At 36.2% G+C, this 17,840-nt stretch overlaps 4 protein-coding genes across 4 annotated transcripts in view; 1 reads left to right on the top strand and 3 right to left on the bottom strand.

Annotated features, from left to right (window-relative positions):
- Positions 1–14,957, bottom strand: part of LOC142338122 (membrane-bound glycerophospholipid O-acyltransferase 1-like) — a 35,955-nt gene extending 20,998 nt beyond the window's left edge. The window contains exon 1 of the mRNA XM_075387756.1: positions 14,771–14,957. The gene's annotated coding sequence lies outside the window, so the exon portion shown is untranslated. The remainder of the gene's footprint in view (positions 1–14,770) is intronic.
- Positions 1–17,840, top strand: part of LOC142337798 (cyclin-dependent kinase 9-like) — a 209,603-nt gene that overhangs the window by 128,347 nt on the left and 63,416 nt on the right. The gene's annotated exons all lie outside the window — the stretch shown is intronic.
- The window catches only part of LOC142337797 (testis-expressed protein 264-like), a 114,956-nt gene that overhangs the window by 72,068 nt on the left and 25,048 nt on the right, over positions 1–17,840 (bottom strand). The gene's annotated exons all lie outside the window — the stretch shown is intronic.
- LOC142338121 (uncharacterized) lies at positions 1,857–4,430 on the bottom strand. Its single transcript, XM_075387755.1, has one exon. The coding sequence runs from the start codon at positions 4,428–4,430 to the stop codon at positions 1,857–1,859; it is 2,574 nt and encodes an 857-aa protein (XP_075243870.1).

Genomic DNA, 17,840 nt, shown 5'->3' with positions numbered 1-17,840 from the left:
ATGAATTCCTTATCTCACTCTATGCTCGACTTTTTTGGGAAAGTTCCAATTTTAGACCCAATTCTTTGGTCCAATGAACAACAAATATTTCCAACAAATTCCTTAAACGAGTCAACAATCGAATTTCAATTGGAAACTGATCGTAATATTTTCACTGACTTGCGATCTAGTCGATTATTCATCAGAGGAAGGGTTATTAAAGGCGATCGAACACGTTTGGATAATGCCGAAGAAACATTATTGGTAAACAATGCTCTTCATTCACTTTTTTCTAATTGCGAAGTCTATCTAAACAATGAACAAGTTCACAGTGCCAATTCTCTTTATGCTCATCAAGCTTTTGTTTCTGCTGAGTTTTCAGGTACAAAAGGAACGAAGGAAAGCTTGTCTCAATGTCAAGGATATCGATACGAGATTGAGCCAAACGATTTTAATAAAAGACCGTTTACAGATGTTGTTTTTCAAAAAGATAAAGATGAGTTTACTTTTTACGGTCCGTTGGCAATAGGTCTATTTGCTTGTGAAACTTTACTTCTCCCAAATGTCAACCTCAGACTGAAGTTGATCCGGTCTTCTCCAGCGTTCTATATGATCGATACTGGTGGGCTGAACTCTGAGGCCTTAATTTTGGAAGCTTGCCTTTTTACTAGACAGGTAGCAATCTCAGATAACTGGATGAGAAGTTTCAAAAGCAGACTGCTTCGAGAACCTGCCATATTTTACTATAATGAAGAACTTCCAAAGACGTTTATTATTCCCGCAGGACAGAACCAGTTTATACAAGAAAATATATTTTCAAACAAACCAATTCGAATGATTGATATTGCTATGAATCTGAATAATGAGTTCAGTGGAACATACAACACGAATCCGTTCCATTTTCGTAAATTTGGCCTTCGGCAAGTTAAAATTGTGCGTGGGAATCAAACTATAGTCAACTTGAAAACAGAAAATCACGTGAGAGCTTATGCTGAAACAATGAAAGCACTCAAGTTTGATGATGACGGTCCTAACATTCAATACAAGGATTTTGAAAACCATTTTCATTTATTTTTCGATCTTACTTCAACACAGGAGGCCAATGTCGAAATGCATTTTCCTGATGTAGTTGGAGCAGGAATTCGTTTAGAGCTCTACTTTGCTAACAATTTGACCAATACTGTAGAATTATTTGTTAGTGGTGAACGTATAAGTTCAATTGCAATTGATAAGGAGGGATCAGTCACCAAAAATGGATAATCAACAACTCTTACATGTTGTCAACAGGTTCCCACACCTAAAGTTCAAATACCTCGGTTCCTTCCCTGCAGATCTTCGACCAAAAAATTTACCTACAAACACGTTTTGTATAATCAACATAGATCCATCTACTCAACCGGGCTCCCACTGGATTTTGCTTGCGAATAAGAATGGAAAGTTGTTCTACGGTGATTCGATGGGAGAAGTTTTGGAAAAATATGGCATCAGGACAAAAGCAAACTTTGGTTCATTAGTACAGGAGAAACTCCAAGATTCAGAATTGTGTGGTTTATATGCTATTTATTTTGCCCATGTGTTATTTTCCAAAGTCTCATCTAAATATTTAAATGATTTTCATATATTGAAGTTCTTTGCTGATGTTTTGTAAGTTTTGAAAACCAAAATCTTGAAATTTTTAAACAGTAATCCGTAAAATGTTGCAAATGGTTTTCAAAACTTTCTATTGAGGTTTTGTAATTTTGTATTTTATTATTTGTATGTGTATTTGTATCTAATTCACTTATTTCAAAAAAAGGTATTTTGTTGAAAAGAGATTTTGGTAGGAAAACTGTGAATTAAAAAAGAGGCGATATAAATACAAGACTAAAGAAAACGAGTTATAAATCTAAAGGAGTAGTGTGAATACCATCTTCACAGACTTTACGCTTGGGATAAAAATATGACAGTCCCACTTTCTTTAGTTCATAGGTACAAACTTTCTTGTTGTCAACAACTCTGAAGCCACGATTTGTTGAATAAACTCGCTCCTCATCGAACAGAACTTTTCTGTACTTGTTTAGGGGCTCCTCAATGTTTTTCTTGTTGAGTCCTTTACTTGATAGTTTAACTGTGTCTGTTTCCTCATCGTAACAGCAGTACGTCTTTGAACACAGAGCAATCATCTCAGAGCATCTAAATTCTTCCTTAAAAAGTCCAGGAGTTCTCTTGTCAAAGGCAGCATGTTTTTTGCAACATTCTCGTGGGAAGAAATTGCTGCTGGAGTTTGCTGCAAAGTTATCATTGCAGTCGCTCTGTCTCATCCAGTACCACACTGATCGCATTTCCGGTCGAATGATTTCATCAATTTTTTCCTCACTAAGGGCCATGTAGAGACTGTCGGTATCCATTTCAATGAGTTCGTACTTGTTCTTATCACAGAAAGGGGAGAAGAAGTTGTATTTAAGTTGTAACATGGTGAGTTTGGCGTACTGGAGGATGAAGAATCCTACGATTATTGGTTCCTTATGCTCGATGCGTGTCTTGCTCATTTCTACCTCATATATCTGCTCTAGTAGCTCATTCATAGTCTTGAAAAATCTATTGTTAATAAATTTGTCCACCTGTGAGCCTTTCACGTACTTGGTGTTCGTATGTCGACTACGATCCATGATCTGATATCCATACGAACTGTTCCCAATCAGCTTCATTGTCTCCGCAACGACTGTTGACTCCTTATTCTGGTCTCCTTCGCGGCGGGCATCGACAACATTCTGAACAAATGTCTCAAAGCAGCGCCGGGGAGTGTATTGGAGAAACCAAAAGACGTCTTTTAGGATCACACCTTTTTCTAGATAAAATAACAAAAGTGGTGTAATAACTGGTCCTCGTTCAAGCTTGAAACTGGAAATGAGCATTTTTCTGGGTCTGGGTAGTAATTTGTTGCGTTCTGCAAACTCTTTCATATGGTCCCCAATATCATCTCGTCCAACTTCACAATTCTTGAAAATTGGAGGAAAGTCTTCAAAGTACGGATACATTTCCTCTGGAACCTCAAGACTACAATCGACGACACCAAACAGTTCTCCACGTTTAATTTTCTCAATGAGCGAGTTTTTGTTCATCGATGGTTGGAAGGGATAATTTGACTTGAGAAAGTCTTTAACCCCATTTGTGTTTTCGCTCCTCCACTTCTTCCATTGACACTCCCAGATCTCTTCAACATTCAACCCCAATCCCTTCAGGTACTCTCTTCTGTCATTGTCACGTTCTCTTCGCTTCAATCGGCTTTCTATGTCCTCGAAGAGAAGTGGTTTTTCCTCTTGACACGGACAAAAATGAAAGAAACAACCCATCGCTTCAAAAACCGTGTTGCAATGGTTACAAAACCCATCAACTAAATAAGGACCGAGCTTCTTTTGTTTCTTGTGTGTGAACTGGGTTTGTATTTTACAATTGGGGTGAACCTGTTGGAGGTAGTCCATGACCTGCTGTTCAAAGTAGCTTCTCCAGTTCCTGTTCGGATGAAATTTTTCAGTCTCTTCATTGTACTCCCACTTTGTATAGGGTCCTGTTGGCATCTCTTTTGTCATGGAAAAAGGGTACAACTGACTGGCATCTATTCCGACGATGGACTTGCAAACGTTTTCTGACTCTCGAATTTTTGTTTCACCAACTTTCGCATACCTTGTAAAGATAATTGAGGGTCCCCCTGTTAGCCACTTTCGAATGTAATTATCATATTCTTTATCCTTCTCACAAAACGGAAAAAAAGCTGCATCTGTTGACGAATGAAGGAACCTGTTTGCCAAGTTGGGAAGAGTGTAGCCCAACTTCAACATGTCTACTTGTCTTGAGTGGTAAAAACTGATCATTTTCTTCATAGCCTCAAGTGTAGGTTCGACATCTTTGTTATTGTACCACATGAGGAAGTCACGAAACGTCTGCATACCTTTTCTTTCCCATATATTTTGGAGCTCCAAGTAATTTTCTTCGGCATTTTGTGGAACTTTCTTGAGTCTCAACTTCTTCAAAATTTCATCCTGCTCCATTCCACCGTTTTTCAATTGCACAAACTTATCGTACTCGACCGACAAAACGTTGTGGTTCTTCAACTTACTCCAAAAGCTGTCGATTTGTGGCAGTTGGGATTCATTCAACTTCTCAATACTGTCGAACCATTCATAGGGGAAGAAACCTTTTTCTTCACTTGCTCCATAGGCTTTTAGGAAGTTATCCAGAGTTGTCGCTCCTCCCAGGAAGTTTAAAATGTCCAGAAACTGTAGACCAAGAAAATTCATGCCAATATATTTATTCCCCATTCGAATCACTCTAGGAATAACGTTTTTTTCTATTAAGAGGTGATGCAGAAGATACTCTTTGATTAAGTTCAAATCGTACCTCGAACTGTTGAACCCAAACACAGGAATGGTGCTGTAATAGTTCTCAAAATCTTGTCTCAAGTTTGATAACATCTTGAGCTCACATCTCAGTCTCTGAATTTCAATGTCTTCGTCTTACTCGCCGTCAGGTTCCGCCTCGTTGTCCAAAAGTCTTCCGCTCCGGTAGGTAACTGCTTGTCTTTCACTGGAACCAATTGTCGTACTGCCCAATATTTTTCTTCCAATTCCAACACGAAATTATTGAGTTTTTCCTTCATTAGAAGTGTGCTTTTTTCTGCTATATTAGTCAAGCTGTACACAAAATCACGGATCAGTTGAAGCGGATCTTCGTTGCAAATAAAAATTGGCTCGGAGATTAGATTCGAGGATATTGACACACTAATGGGGACATGTTTTCCAATCCATGAAGTCAAATCTGTGTTTTTGAGTGTACTGTCGGGGACTGTTATTGACTCAAAATCGAATACGATAAGATGAGAAAACAATCTCAGCTCCTGCGGAACATTAATATTTACATATTCCAAGCGCTCGAAAATAGTTTCTGATATTTGATAGACACCTGAGGGATAGTGGTGTTTTGTTCTCTCTGAGCAATTCCTCATGTGGACTTCCAAATTATTTGATCTATCGAAAAAGTGATCGCATACGTAGCACCGGAACTTTTTGAGGAATTTGTTGATGTCTGCTGTCCAACAAATGTGATTTTCGTATCTCAGTAACGAAGTTGTCTTTGAACGTTTCATCGAGGAGCGACGAGTAAGTTCAGCAAGCATTTCCGATTGTTCGTCAAAAAATATTGAGTAAACTTGAATGTTTCTGTCAACTAGATTCTCAAGAACAGGAATATCGTCTTCATGTATTCCTGGGAAGGTTTCGTCATCTCTCCTTGTCGCTGAGAGAAACATCTGCATCAATTCCATTGTATTTTGTTGTAGCTCATTGCTGCCATGTAATTCATAGGCCAGTGCACGAAACATACACAAATTGTCTTGATAAGGTCTTTTTTCACAGTCAGACACAAAACATTTAACTATTGGATTCCTCAGTAATGTTGATGGAATTGATTGTTCTATGCATCCTAGCGGAACACCACTGAGGAGAAATACAAAGAAAGTGACATTTGTAACACAATAAAACTTCCATTTTGTGTCTGGACGTTGATTAATTAGATTTGGAAAAAATTCATCTTGTCTCAGCATTGATTTAATATAATTGAGATCTGAGTCATCAGAGAGAACCATGGGATTTAGGAATACGGGGTTGTTATCTGCTGCGTAGTAGTAGCGAAATTCTTCAGGATTTTGAACACTCTGCAGAACGAATCCAAACGAAATATTGATTTAAGCTGAACTGGGTAACTCGTTGTAAACACAATCCAATTTTTCGATCACTGTTTCATGGTTGATCTCCATTATTTTGAAGTTGTGAACTTTCTTTCTGGACAATTCAAGAACCGAGTCTCTCAGAAAGTGTTGAACCGTTTGAAGTTCATTATGAAGAGCGGGAGAGTCTCCATAGACAGATAAGTCAACTTCCTCGTAGGTGCTAGGAATTGAACGTTGGTGACTGTTTTTTTTGTGATGAAGAAGTTGATAATATGTGGAGAACGTTGAATTGCAGCTGCCGCATGAAAACTTCTTCTTTTGAGTGAGAGATGGAGCATGTTTAGAAGCAATGTGACGCTGCAGTTTCTCGTCGTCTGGAAATGACTGGAAGCACTGTAAACATCTTTTTGCGTGAAGCTTCTGATGTCTGCTCATATTGGGTTTCAAAATAAGCTTATCACAAGAATTGCAAAGTTCTTTTTGGTCCGACTTCCGAGGCATCTCTGGAAAGAAAATAAACTGTAAGATTAGGAGTGAGAAAGGAGGAGTGAAAAAAATGTTAATGTAAGTTGCGATGGAATAAAATATTTTTCAAAAGTTGTAATGATTATTGTTCTCAACTGCACTCAATTCTGTAAATCAGAAAAATGAAAATAAAACGGAAATGAAATGTCCTTTAATAAATATGACGTAATTATGACAACACTATGACCTAATTGTGACGAGCTATGATGTAATTGTGATGTTATGATTAATTGTGACTATAAAATAGTGACTAATTGTCTAATCACGTGCGAATTTTATGATTATTAATGGTTTTTTTAATTCAATAATTGGGTATATATTCCTACCACAAAAACAGGTTTTAATAAAAGCAAACTTACGAGTTTCTTTTTTGGATTTAAAGGTGAAGTGAATAGTTGCAATATCTACTATAGGGGGAAGTTTTGGCTGGTTAAAATGATCCAGTTTAAATACAGGAACAAAGGAAGATTCCTATTTATTAAATTTGTTTGCCTACCCGCTTCAACACTGCAAGTCTTCAACTTGAAACTGGCAACAAGGAGAAAGAAACAAAGACTATCTGAAAAAAAAGGATAAACTAAACTAGAATTTGGATCAACCGATTTTTAGAAGTTGTTTGAAATAATGAATAGGAGTAGTGGCTTGGGAATAGTAGCGGCTTAATAAACGCAAACTTACCAGTTTTTTTGTGGTTTTGGAATTGAAGTGATGTGTTGCAATATCTAATATTTGGGGATATTTTGGCTGGCTAAAATGGTCCAGTTTAAATACAGAAACAAAGGAAAATTTCTATTTATTAAATTTGTTTGCCTACCCGCTTCAACACTGCAAATGTTCAACTTGAAACTCTTCTTGCTGAAAGGAGAAAGAAACAAACACTATCTGAAAAAAGAAAAATTAAACTAAAATTTCAACCAACTGATTTCTAGAAGTTGTTTGAAATAATGAATAGGAGTAGTGGCTAATATATGAGCAAGCCAAACTAGTTTGTTATTGAGGGATTATCTTGCTAATCCCTTTCGTGTGAACAGCGTGGGTATCATGCTGTGAGGCGCATTTTTGAAAAGTCGTACGTAACTGTAAATGAGTCATCCTACCTAATTTATTATTAAAACATTATTCTGCTAATCCCTTTCGTGTGAAAAGCTTGGGTATCATGCTGTGAGGTACGTCTTTAGAAATTGACATTAGTAAAGTCTAATATGTTAGGGGGTCAATGACCTTATTAGTTTGTTGTTAAGACACTATCTTGCTAATCCCTTTAGTGTGAAGAGCTTGGGTATCATACTGTGAGGTACATTTTTGAAAATCACGTAAGCTGTACATAAGTGTAAATGAGTCATCCTATCTATTTTAATATTAAAACATTATCTTGCTAATCCCTTTCGTGTGAACAGCTTGGGTATCTTGCTGTGCGGTACATTTTTGAAAATCACGTCTAACGTACGTAACTGTAAATGAGTCATCCTACCTAATTTAATATTAAAACATTATCCTGCTAATCCCTTTCGTGTGAACAGCTTGGGTATCAAGCTGTGAGGTACGTTTTTTGGAAATCTAGTAAACCGTACGTAAGTGTAAATGAGTCACCCTATCTAATTTATTATCAAAACATTACCTAACTAATCCCCTTTGAGAGAACAGCTTGGGTGTCATGCTGTGAGGTACGTCTTTGGAAATTGACATTAGTAAAGTGTAATATGGTAGGGGGTCAATGACCTGACTGATTTGCTGTTAAGGCACTATCTTGCTAATCCCTTTCGTGAGAACAGCTTGGGTATCATGCTGTGAGGTACGTCTTTGGAAATTGACATCAGTAAAGTCTAATATGGTAGGGGGTCAATGACCTTACTGATTTGCTGTTAAGGCACTATCTTGCTAATCCCTTTCGTGAGAACAGCTTGGGTGTCATGCTGTGAGGTACGTCTTTGGAAATTTACATTAAAAAAGTGCAATATGGGAATGAGTGAATGACCTTACTAATTTGCTGTTAAGGCACTATCTTGCTAATCCCTTTCGTGAGAACAGCTTGGGTGTCATGCTGTGAGGTACGTCTTTGGAAATTGACATCAGTAAAGTCTAATATGGTAGGGGTCAATGACCTTACTGATTTGCTGTTAAGGCACTATCTTGCTAATCCCTTTCGTGAGAACAGCTTGGGTGTCATGCTGTGAGGTACGTCTTTGGAAATTTACATTAATAAAGTGCAATATGGGAATGAGTGAATGACCTTACTAATTTAATATTAAGGGATTAACTTTCTAATCCCCCTCGCTTGAACACCTTGGGTATCATGCTGTGAGGTACGTCTTTGGGATTTGAGGGAATATGGGCTATACGTAATCTTTATACATAGGTACGTCTTTTTACCCCCCCACTCTTGCTTAACTATTACTACTAAGGCTTGAAAAATTGTGCCCATCAATTTCTCAAAAAATTTATCACTTTCTCAAAAATGTATCAAAAAATGTTTACTTATCATGTCAAATTGACTTCTGTATCAAGCGGACGCCCACTTCTTGGCCGTGCACTATAAAATGTTATTTTGAACTTCTGCAGTTTTTTACAATTCAAACAATTTTTGAATTGCATTGGGTCGCTGTTAAAGATCTGTTCACACATTTTCATAATTGAAGTCAAAGTGAACTGATGATATTGGTCATGTCGAAACAGGAAGTGTAGCGAAAAAACGAGCGGTTTTGTGGCGCGCATTTTTCCGCTTTAATTTTGACGAAGAATGAAAAAACGGTGTTTGAACAAAAATTCACTTTCTGGCTACTGGTTCTTCAAATGCGGCATCTTTACTACTTTTTGATTTTTTTTTCTGATTTTTTTTTCAAAATGGATTCTCCAATCCTTTCATAGTCCATTTGATGTCTAGTTTCTTGAATAAAAAAAACTATTTGAATTGTTGCTCAGAACTTGTCCTGCTATGTTTTTTACAATTCAAAGAATTTAAATTATATTTTTCAATGAGTTTGATCTTTTAAAACGGGATAAACAGGTAAAGCCCAGCGGGCATTAAGTTTCATTAGAGGCCCAAAGTGGGCTTCAGTAGTCCTTCAAGTGCTTATAGTGGTGCAGCTGCTGGGATGGCCTTAATTTAAGGTTAAAAGGTCATTTTTAGGAGTTTTTGGGCTCAAAATATTACATTTTTTCATGTTTTCTGTGTTTTTTTTTGAGTTTTTTGTTTGATTTCTTGGGTTGAAAATTTTGAAAAATGATTAAGGCCTTTTTGCAAGACAATATAAATCGCTATGAGCGTCTATGAGCTATGTATTTTGGTACTACAAATACAAACACGCAAAATGATACTAATTTTTGCTATTTTTTCAAGTTTGTTCAAAAATTTTCGTCATTTTTTAAGTTTTCCAGCTTCAGGGGCCAGGAAATGTCCTTTGCGGTTTTATAGAAGACGACAGCATAGTATCTAGTAATAATGGATTGGTTTCCAACATTTTAATGTCTTGAAATTTTGCATTTTTTTGATAAAATTTGCAATTTTTTCAAAGTTTCCTACAGTTTTTGTCATTTTTTGATATTTGTTCCCGCTCAAGTGCCAGAAAACCTATTCCACGGTCTGATAAAGAGATACTGCATGGTTGTTAGCAATGGATTTGTTTTGAACAATTTAAACTTTCGAATTTTGTGAAAGTTTTTGATAAAATTTGCAATTTTTTTAAAGTTTTTTCAGAACATTTGTCTTTTATTCATTTTTTTTCATCTTGCCTCAGGAGCCAGCTAACTTTATCCTGGGTTTGACAGTATGTTTTTATATAGTTCAAGGGCGCAATTGAACAGTTTTCAACATTTTAATGGAACGAATTTCTATTGTTTGAAATTTGAGATTTTTTTCTTAAAATTATTGCCTATCGATCTTTGAGCCAATGATTTTTTTAATGCTTAGAATTGGGTTAATGGATAGCCTCTAGAGACACAGAAATGATTCTGAAGATATTAATATCACGATTTTCAGCCAAATTTTATTAAAGTTTTCAATTGATTTCAATTTTTAAATTTTTGGTAATTTTTGAGTTAAACGATCTTCAAGGGCCAATGAATTTTTGCAGGCCATGCAGACATAGTACTGGACCAGTTCCAAAAACAAAAAGTGGCCATGAGCATATTTTTGAAATAGGCATATTTAAAGGGATGAAATTTTGCCTAAGGGGTAAGAGCTTCAAGAGTTTTAGTAATGAGTATATTTTTGTTTAGTTTGTTTGATTGTTTTAGTTTCTTAATTTCTTGAGATGATTTTGTTTGTCTTTTGGCTGCCATGTTCAATTGATCTGCTGGTCAGGTAGAGTACTTCTAAGTTCTTCATTCAATTCTTTGAATTGTATTTCAGGACTTTCCTGCTATGTTTTTTTTATTTTGTGAACCAAATAATTGTTTATTTTGAGGTTTTTCAAACAACTTGAGTGATTATTTTGGCATCTCTAGGCTTAGTTTTTCCCCCAATTCTTCTGCTCATGGCGTCTGCAGTTAGAACGCCATCAAACTTGTAGTCTTCAGTCAATGCAGCTCAGGTCGATAAACGAAAAACCCAGTAAAAGCATGGTTTGAGATACCAACTACTTGAATATCTCGAAAACAGATTGAGCCAACATTTTTATATCCACTGGTCATGTCATTTTAAACAAAAAAACTGCGTTCTTTTACTTCAGAGAACACAGCAAATTCCAATTGAGGTCATCAGGGTAATTTTTTAACAAATCGCCAGCTGTTTTTGGTTCATGCCGTATCAGGCTGTTGTTGTTAGAAGGTTCAGAGGAGAGAAATCAATCTAATGCACATTGTGCTTAAGGTAATCTTGACAGAAACCTATACTTGTTCAACATATACTTGGCTAGAGAAACGAAACCTTGAGGAGCAAAAAAGGACATGAGAATGAGCTATAAGAGATGCCCAAGTTCGAAAACTTCAGACCAGTTGGTCTCATGGTTAGCACAACAGGCTTGCAAGAAAGAGATGCTGGTTCAAATCCAGTACTGGTCCAATTCCACAGTAGTTCCACCTGCTTAGAATCCTAACAGTTGACACATAAAATTTGATTGAAAAACAGAAATTTTATTAGCTGGAAATTATTGATGACTTATAATTAATTTTTTGCCATTGCACTTACTTGGTGCTATATAGTTATTGATATTAGACATTTACTTAGATCTTAGCGTAATGTACACGCACGAAGTGGCTTGATTTTTTTCTGTTCTGACGCTATATAATTAAATATAAATATTCTTTTTACACACAATTATCCTCTATATAGCCCTTCCTAATTTTATTTTGACAAAACACTTACAATACACAGTCAACCTTAACTAGTCAATAATAGCTAGTTCACATTTTTCTCCGGACTCAACACTTGAAAGGCCTTTCTTGGTGCTCTCTCTGGAATGATCATAATTTGTTCAATACTTTAATAGTCTCTTAATTGTTTAATAGTCTCTCTAATTGATCATTCTGAAAAACTTAACAATTTCAAAACAATTTGTTTATAGTAGTACTATTGTTTCTTTCGAACAAATAATTCATATAAATTGTCATTTTCGCTCTTATATTGTTTGTTTTTGCTTTTAAAAATAATTCAGTTTTTTTCCTGAACTAACATCCTGTTCGATCTGCTAACAACAAAGTGAAGCGGTTTTCATTACAATCATAAATCTAGTATTAGTGACAGTTAAAGTGCAGACTTTTCTGCTTCGTGTCAACCCAGAGAAAAATCTGTGGTATCCTTTGAATGCTCTGAGCCCAGAATTCAAGAAGAGTTTTTAAAAAAATTCGTTTTTAAAGATTGAGGTTGGGCAATTTCATTTGTCGTTTCTCAGCAGAATTTCAGCCATTTCAATTTAATGTGGCTCTATATATAAACATAGATGGCAGATTGCCAGAAAATAGATCTGCAGTCTCAAAAAAACAGTAAAAAAGACAGACCAAAAAATTCGTCTTTTCATTGAAGGCTGATATGTTACATTTTGATTATAAATTTGTATAAGTTTTTGCTGCCTCTATTAGCTGCGCTCTAATAACCATCATTTAGAGTGACACACACCCGTTTGACCTTATCTCTTCGAATTAAAGTAAATAAAAGTCCATTTCAAAGTGAGGAAGTCATTTTGTGAGAGGTAAGTCAACTGCGACCAAAAATTTAATCACGCAAATGAACAAAAACACTTGATCCAACAAGAGCAAAAAATGACGTCACGCACGCACTCTAGTTGAAATTGCGTGAAAGAATGAACAAAAAGCAGATTTGAAGTGGTTGTGACGTCATATTGTCGTAACAAAAATTAGAGCGAAAAAATCCACGCCGCAATAACCCTCGCTTTTTCGCTCCACTTCCTGTTTCTGCGAGACCAAATCACTACTCCAATTTGACTTCAAAAATTACTAAAATATGTGAACAGACCTTAAAAACACATAGCCAGAAGAATTCTGGAAACGCCTCGATATCCAAAACCAATCAAACGCCATCCAATTACTCATCAGACAAAAGGTTCCTCCACATAATTATGATTATCTTGAAATAAAACCATTAAAACAAAAGAAAAAACAAAAACAAATCTGTTAAAATATGATTAAGAAAAGCTAATCAAATTTTGTCATAAATTGAGATTCCGAAATAAATGTTTCTGCCCGAATTACTTCAACAAAACCCCTAGTGCCAACTAAACTCAATTATGAGAACTTTTAAAAAATACTTGAAGCCAAATAATGAAAAAAGAGCTCTTACAAACAACTTGCACTAAAAAACTAGAAAAAGTTAGTAAATTTTTTAGTATTACAAAAGCATATAAATCCAAAGAAAAATTCCCTTCAGTCAATAGGGTACCCATATATTCGCAAAACAATAGTCAAGTCATGATAGGCTAAGAAACTTAACTAAAAAAAAACGAAAAACTGCAAAAATTGAAGAAAAATAGTTCCAATTTTTGCCATTTTTTGTCATATTCCTAAAGAAAAAAATGATTGATATCCAAAAACCTGTAACCACTTAAAGTCTCTTAAATACCCATTTGAACCAGTAAAACGAAACAATCGTCAAAACATCGCAAAAATAGCCCAAAAATTAGCAAAATACATGAAAAACCTACGAATTAGCATAAAATTCATATGTATTTCCAGAAACCTGCAAACCACTAACAATACCAGCTTAAATTAAAACAAAATCAAAACAAACTTCTTAACCAAAAAAATACAAGACTGCTTTAAAATGCCGGACGTGAATACAAAATTTCGCTCGCTTACAGAATTTTTTTCACATCTCAATTTCTCGCTCTCTGGAAAACAGCGATATGAACAAAAAACCACTCTCTTTTTGCTCCACTCTTCATTTTGTTCAGCAACAAAATCACTCCAACTTTTTTCACGTGTTTCATTTCTCGCTTCAAAATTCACTCCAATAAAATTGATTAAAAAAGGACTTCTCCAATACTCCTCTTCGAATCGTAAAAAAGACAGCGCCCGAATACAATTCAAATTCTTTAAATTGTAAAACACAAGAAAAGGCCAATAATAGCCCCAGCTATCGCTGTGCGACTATTAAACATATAACTTTACCTAGATTTGAATTTTGAAAATGCATTTTATAATAATATCTCTGATCTGAAATTCCGTTGCTAAATTTACATTTTGCACCAATCTAATAAGCTATTTTGCACTTAGTTCTGAAGTTGAACGAAGCAGACTTTGCGTGGTTTTCAGCAGTGCACTATGCTGTTTATAAAAGCAAGTCAATAATTAAAGAAAGTCTATGAAAAAGCAACTTCTCGACAACAGTTTTTTTAAGTTTTTACTTTTTCAAAATTCAGTCATAAACTCATAAACAGAATTGATAGCTGCTCATAAACTTAAATATAAAATAATTTCTTCAAACAATCAATTGCGAAATGCATATTTATGCTTTGCTTAACAATAACTGATATGTAGCGGATCTAAAGGCTGATTTATGAAAAATATATTACAAACCTTTTCGTGCATTATAAAATGTAACGTTATGAAGTGTGGTCAGCTGAGAAATTTCTGCACAAGTTGAGACGGAACGAGATTGGAGGTTGCTTGGGAGCGCAGACGAGGAGGGTGTCGAGATCGCCAGTCGGAGGGTGGGGTGAGGGTGGGGAAAAGAGGATGAGGGGCAAGGGGGTTAAATTTCTAGGAACCCCACTTCACAATAATTTTATTTCTCAACTGTTTTGACAACTGTGAATCGCACACTAAGATACTACAAAGGCGCTAAGAGAGCTGCTCAGCCACTTAATGACCTCAGGACAACTTTCGCGTTTTTGAGGAGGAAAAGTTTAAAGCCTCAGACGAAAAATCGTAACGATACCAAATTTACAGACGCAAAACAGCCCATTGATACGATTAAATAATTAATTCAACAAGTGATTGCTACTATCTATTAATAGAGATGAACGCGGATGACAAAATCAGATACGCTTGGAAATGAGGCAGTGACTTCTGCTTTTCGATACCCTTTATTAATGCTTTCACTAAAATGCCTAGATTTAATCCTCTAATATCTCAATATGTCAAAAAATGTGTAGTCTAATGCACACTTACGTTTTTATGCGTCAACTCAGCTCACTGTGTGCAAAACAATCCTTCTGTCGACCATGACTGCAGCATCACTGAGAAGCGGTGTTACAATTCGTTTAATCACTATTGAAGAAACAGGTACACTAATTAGGCGTCATGCTAACTTCCATACTTAGCTCAATTACAGTAATCAAGTTATCCAATGTCATTACCATCTGAAATCGAATTCAGATTTATAACCGTTTCATTGCTCCTGATCTAGTTAATATCAAAGAACACATGTCCTATTTTCTCGGCTGAATGCTTGCGGAATAAGTTTCAATATCTTGACAATTGTCCCCATTATCAGCAATAGGAATCAAGGTTTGTCTCAAAAATGAAAAGAGAATGCACTAACCAGTTCTAATCTGTGCCAATATGGTAAGCGCTTGATAGCTTGATTGTTTCGATAGCATCATTCAGTACCTCCTAATGTTATAAATTCTGCAATTTTAACGCACAAAGTTACTTTTAACCTCATTTAAACTTCTCTCGTCAAGTTTTTGATAACTGTCAGCTACATAGGGAGGGTTTGCAGTCACTTGGTCGGATATGAAACGATTGAAAACAGCCATATTACTTCAGAAAGGGCCGTTGGAGCCCATATCCGTAATAAGTGTATCTTTTTGTAATGTGTGGCTCATGAAAGTCTATGCTTTCTTTATGAAAAATTTTTTAACAAGCCACAAATTCAGTGAAAGAGCGAATATTTAAAAAACTGGCTATTAAAATTGGCAATAAAAAGTTTTCATTCTGGTGTTGTCAGTTGCCTCGTCAAATCTGAAAAGAATATCTCTCTAAGGGTTGCCCTTCATGACCGTAAACTATTAGATATGAATATTGAAACCGCTGAGGTAATCTTTGTTCGCCTTTGGAACTGTACGATTGAGATAGGTCGGAACATAATACCGAGCACTCCTAGAAAGTATCCAGAACAGCTCTAGCCAACGACCCAAAAAATTTCTTAATAACGTTAGAGACTTGTTGTCCGCATATTTTCTCCGAGGCGAAGTCCGAGTTGTTCAATAGCTTTGAGAGAGCATATTCTAAACCAGCTGTCGTTCCGATAACAACAGTGGAATATAACTTACGCTGAGAAAACAAGAAAATCGAAGTTTAATCACAGAGTCACACCACTGCTTCAGATTTTCGTAGTATCCATAGAGATCAACAAACTTATTTGACTACCAAGCTATGCATCAGCTGTCATGTTGTTGTAGCTGTCACACAGAGCTGTGATTCGCGGGTATTTTTTGCTCTAATTTTTTGCGCGGGTATATATCGGCTCTAATTGCCGTCTTTCACTGGTTCAATAGTTGCATTGAAAAAATAGATACTTTTATTGTTTGCCATTTAATTGCTCTACTGTTGGTGTGGTTTCACGCAGTCCCTACAAGTATCATTTAGTGTCGGTCCTTCATATCATTCAGTCGAGAAATCAAGTGCCACTGCGTTCACAAACTGTAGCAAGGACGCCAACTTTCACCTACACCTCACTATCAACAATTCACCAACACCAGTGAAGTCCAAAGTCAAAGTACTTGGTGTCATCTTTGATAGTAAGCTCAATTTTGGAGAATATGGAGCACCAAAGAGAAACTACCCAACCGCAATGACACAGAAAAAGATTTAGTAGCGACTGGGACTGCACAAAAAGACACTCTGACACAACTACTAAGTCCTGAACTACGGTGCTCCCATTTGGGGTTCCACAATCAGCAATACAAACTGGAACCACTTGCCAAACACAACAAACATTGCTCTTCGCACAATTCCTGGTTGCGTAAAACTGCAACAGCTGTCATCTCAACGAGAGTTGATTGAATTATTTTTCAAACACTTTTGCGTTAGCACGATACTTCCCAATTTAGCGCATGTACTTGTGCTTACCTGTTGTGGTGTTATACAGCCGCATGGGCCTTTAGTGAGAAGAAGCGGAACTCTGAAAACGATTACTATCGATCACATGTTAAGAACTGATGAAAAAAAAAACAAAAGAATACTCGCATTCAGAAAACGCCGTCAAGTTACCAATATTTAAACATAGCTGGCAAATTGCCAGAAAATAGCCGCAATAGCTTCATAGATCTGTAGTCTCAAAACATGATAAAAAACAAACCAAAAAGAAACTTATTTTTTTTTTCATAAAGCGCTGAGATGTTAAATTTTGATTAAAAATCTATATAATTTATTCCTGTTTCTATTTGCTGCTCCTAAAAAACCTTCAATTAGAGTGACAAGCACTAATTTTACCTTATCTCTTTGAATTAAAGCAAAGAAAAGTCAATTTTAGTGTGAAGAAGTCATTTTTAAGAGTGAGGTGAGTCAAGTGTGACTAAAAATTTAATCACGCAAATGAACAAAAAACTCGCTCCACTAAGAGTGAAAAATGACGTCACGCACGCAAATCAGTTGAAAATGCATGAAGGAATGAACAAAAAGCAGATTTGAAGTGGTTGTGACGTCATATGGTCGTAACAAAAATCATAACGACGAAATAAAAAACCAAGAGAAGGCCAACAATAGCCTCAGCTATTGCTTCGCGGCTATTAATAACTATGAAATCTCAATTGAGATTTGAAAAAGGCTCTCATTCAAGATCCATAGAGTACACGTTCAAAGAGTATTCCTGCAGAATTTACTGCTTTCAAATTAATCTACGCTTCAACAAAATCAAGGTATCAGAATATTATCTCATAATTTTCATTAACACTAAGCTTAGCTTAATTTCTGACAATTAGGAAGAAGTTGAAGGCAGAAAAAATATATACGGAAGCAGTTTGGAGCGTTGGGGGGAGTGTGTTTACTTGAGAGGGGTTGGGGGGTTTGAGGCAGGGGATTGAACGGAGTGGTGGGTCTCAAGGGTGTCGAGTGTGCGGTGTTAAGGGTGGAATGCGGTGGGTTGTGTGGAGTGGAGCGTGGGGGTGAGAGGGTGAGTTAGGTGGTATGATCTAAACCTACAGAAACTATACCACGCCATGATTTAATGTTTTCTCGGCAACTTCGCCGATATAGTTACAGGCTTAGCGACTATTTCACTTAACGACTGAACTCC

The sequence above is a fragment of the Convolutriloba macropyga genome, chromosome 4, assembly GCF_964194025.1.
Source record: "Convolutriloba macropyga chromosome 4, txConMacr16.3, whole genome shotgun sequence".
In the NCBI taxonomy this organism is placed as follows: Eukaryota; Metazoa; Xenacoelomorpha; order Acoela; family Convolutidae; genus Convolutriloba; species Convolutriloba macropyga.
The sequence above is the reverse complement of the archived record's forward strand: the minus strand, read 5'-3'. Positions and strand labels throughout refer to the sequence as shown.